The sequence below is a fragment of the Limulus polyphemus genome, unplaced genomic scaffold (genome assembly GCF_000517525.1).
Source record: "Limulus polyphemus unplaced genomic scaffold, Limulus_polyphemus-2.1.2 Scaffold1202, whole genome shotgun sequence".
Lineage (NCBI taxonomy): Eukaryota > Metazoa > Arthropoda > Merostomata > Xiphosura > Limulidae > Limulus > Limulus polyphemus.
The window spans coordinates 112,320-114,571 of record NW_013666812.1 but is presented as its reverse complement, the minus strand read 5'-3'; the positions used below and the strand labels follow the sequence as shown (position 1 = coordinate 114,571).

The 2,252-nt window shown below is 31.2% G+C and overlaps 1 protein-coding gene across 4 annotated transcripts in view; it reads right to left on the bottom strand.

Annotated features, from left to right (window-relative positions):
* Positions 1 to 2,252, bottom strand: part of LOC106462586 (maestro heat-like repeat-containing protein family member 1) — an 82,285-nt gene that overhangs the window by 49,687 nt on the left and 30,346 nt on the right. For all 4 annotated transcript variants that reach the window (XM_013922526.2, XM_013922528.2, XM_013922527.2 and 1 more), the window contains exons 14-15: positions 1,574 to 1,696; positions 957 to 1,061 (exon numbers count right to left, since the gene is read on the bottom strand). In XM_013922526.2, coding sequence (XP_013777980.1) covers positions 957 to 1,061; positions 1,574 to 1,696 — 228 coding nt within the window. The remainder of the gene's footprint in view (positions 1 to 956; positions 1,062 to 1,573; positions 1,697 to 2,252) is intronic.

The following is a 2,252-nucleotide window of genomic DNA, read 5'->3' as shown; positions in this document are numbered from 1 at the left end:
TAAAAAAAATTAAACTAAAATTAGTTAGTAAGTTAATTAATTAACAAGAAATAAGTAATAGTATATATATATATATATATATATATATATATTTTAAAGTAAGCTAAAGAGATGCACCATGTAGAACAACAACAAAACTTTTATTTTAATATAGATGGAGAAACCTGAACAGACACGTAGATAATAAGATTAAAACTTTGAAAGAATTGTATGACACAGGAATTGTATGACACAGTAAAAACATAAGATATCCTAATCAGAGTAAAGAGTAAAAAAAAAAAATAAACAACTAGTAATTTAATATATAGTCTCTGCTCTGTCTTCTTCCTATAGACAAAGGTTGTTTTAATTTGTTTCATTTATACTTCACTATTAGTGTTAATTAATGAATTAACTGACTAGTGAAAATTCAATCTATATAATTTTTTGGATATGTTCAATTTATCACAAGTTTTGTTAACCTAACCGGGAATACACAAAATAAACAATGTAGTTGTGTTTAGTAGTCTTGCAAGGACTGAAGGACATGGAAACATGTTTGTTTTGAATTTTGTGCAAAGCTACACGAGGGCTATCTGCACTAGCCGTCCCTAATTTAGCAGTGTAAGACTAGAGGGAAAGCAGCTAGTCATCACCACCCATTGCCAACTCTTGGGCTACTCTTTTACTAATGAATAGTGGGATTGACCGTCACATTGTAACGCCCCCATGGCTGAAAGGGCGAGCATGTTTGGTGTGACGGGGATTCGAACTTGCAACCCTCAGATTGCAAGTCGAGCACCCTAACCACCTGGCCATGCCAGGCCTACAAGGAAACAATGGTCTCACAAATAAAATAGAAAATGACTAATACTTGACAAAAACTTTAGTCAACCAATTTAATTCTAGCTTCTGCAGCTTGTCTCATACTTAAACCACAAATCACATACGTAAAGTTTAGTAAAAGTAACAGTTACCTTTTCCATCTGATCCACTGTGGTGGTTAATAAGTTCATCACATTGTCACACATGGTCCTTAAAGCTTCTCTACTGACATATTCAGGATCTGGGGGTCGTTTATCCTAAGGGTTAAGCAGTAGCAATATTGATAAAAAAAAAGCTGAAATAAGGTCTTGTGTTTACAATAATGAAAAAAAAAAAACAAGAAAATTTCCACTTACTAGATCTGCCGATTTGTTTTATTTAATTCTATAACAGTAATTTATTAGCACATGCTTAGCTTGCAGCAACACGTGAAAGATGTGGCAAAATTAAGGAGGTAAGGAAACTGTTCATAATCTCAACCTTTGTCATTTTTATTAAGAACTTAAAATTCTGTGAAAGATGGTCACATTCAAAAATAAATTAACTTTTTTCTCATTATCAGTACCTTAAATAATTCTAGCAACTCATCAGAATAACTATGTTTGTAAATAAAAAAGTTAACAGCAAGTTTATTAAAACATCATTCACTGACAACATAGTGGTCTTGCTTATAATAATTTACAATAGAAACTAACACTATTCTTACTTTTAACATTAGTCTAACAGGGAGATGTTGGGTAATACAAAGATTGATGATTAAAAGACATACCTTAGATTCCTCTACAAATGAACACTGCCTCACAATGAACTCGATCATACTCTGTCCACCGGGTAGTTCAAGGAAACCATGGTGTGCCATGGCAACCACCACTTGTGTCAACAACTTTTTAACCTAGAAAATGTTGAATTTACTGGAGTCAGTTATTTATATTTAATGACACAATAATTACAGTCTTTTACTATAATACAAAAGAAGTCAGGTTCATATATTTTAATCTTTAACATGGACAACATGTGCAATTCAAAGGTTGATGTGAATTGTACTTTAATATTGTAAAAGTCATTCTAAGCAGTAACTAATGTACTGGTATTCTGGGTGACTTGGAGGTTTACATAAGCCACATTAGGTATTATTCTGAGAATGTAAGCTGCACTTACAAGTCACAATATAATGGATAACATTATATATTTAGTCAAAAACTTCACACTTTTTGTTTGTCAACAATAATATTACTCAATGATAAATGCATACCTTTATAATACTTAAATAAAAATGATAAGACAACTTTCCATGATGCAAGAAATTATGACATTACATATAACTAACTATTAACTAGAGTATGTTACACATTACATTTACCATCATATGTAATAATACACACACACACACACACACATCATTTTTATTATATATATATATATATATATATATACACACACACACACAC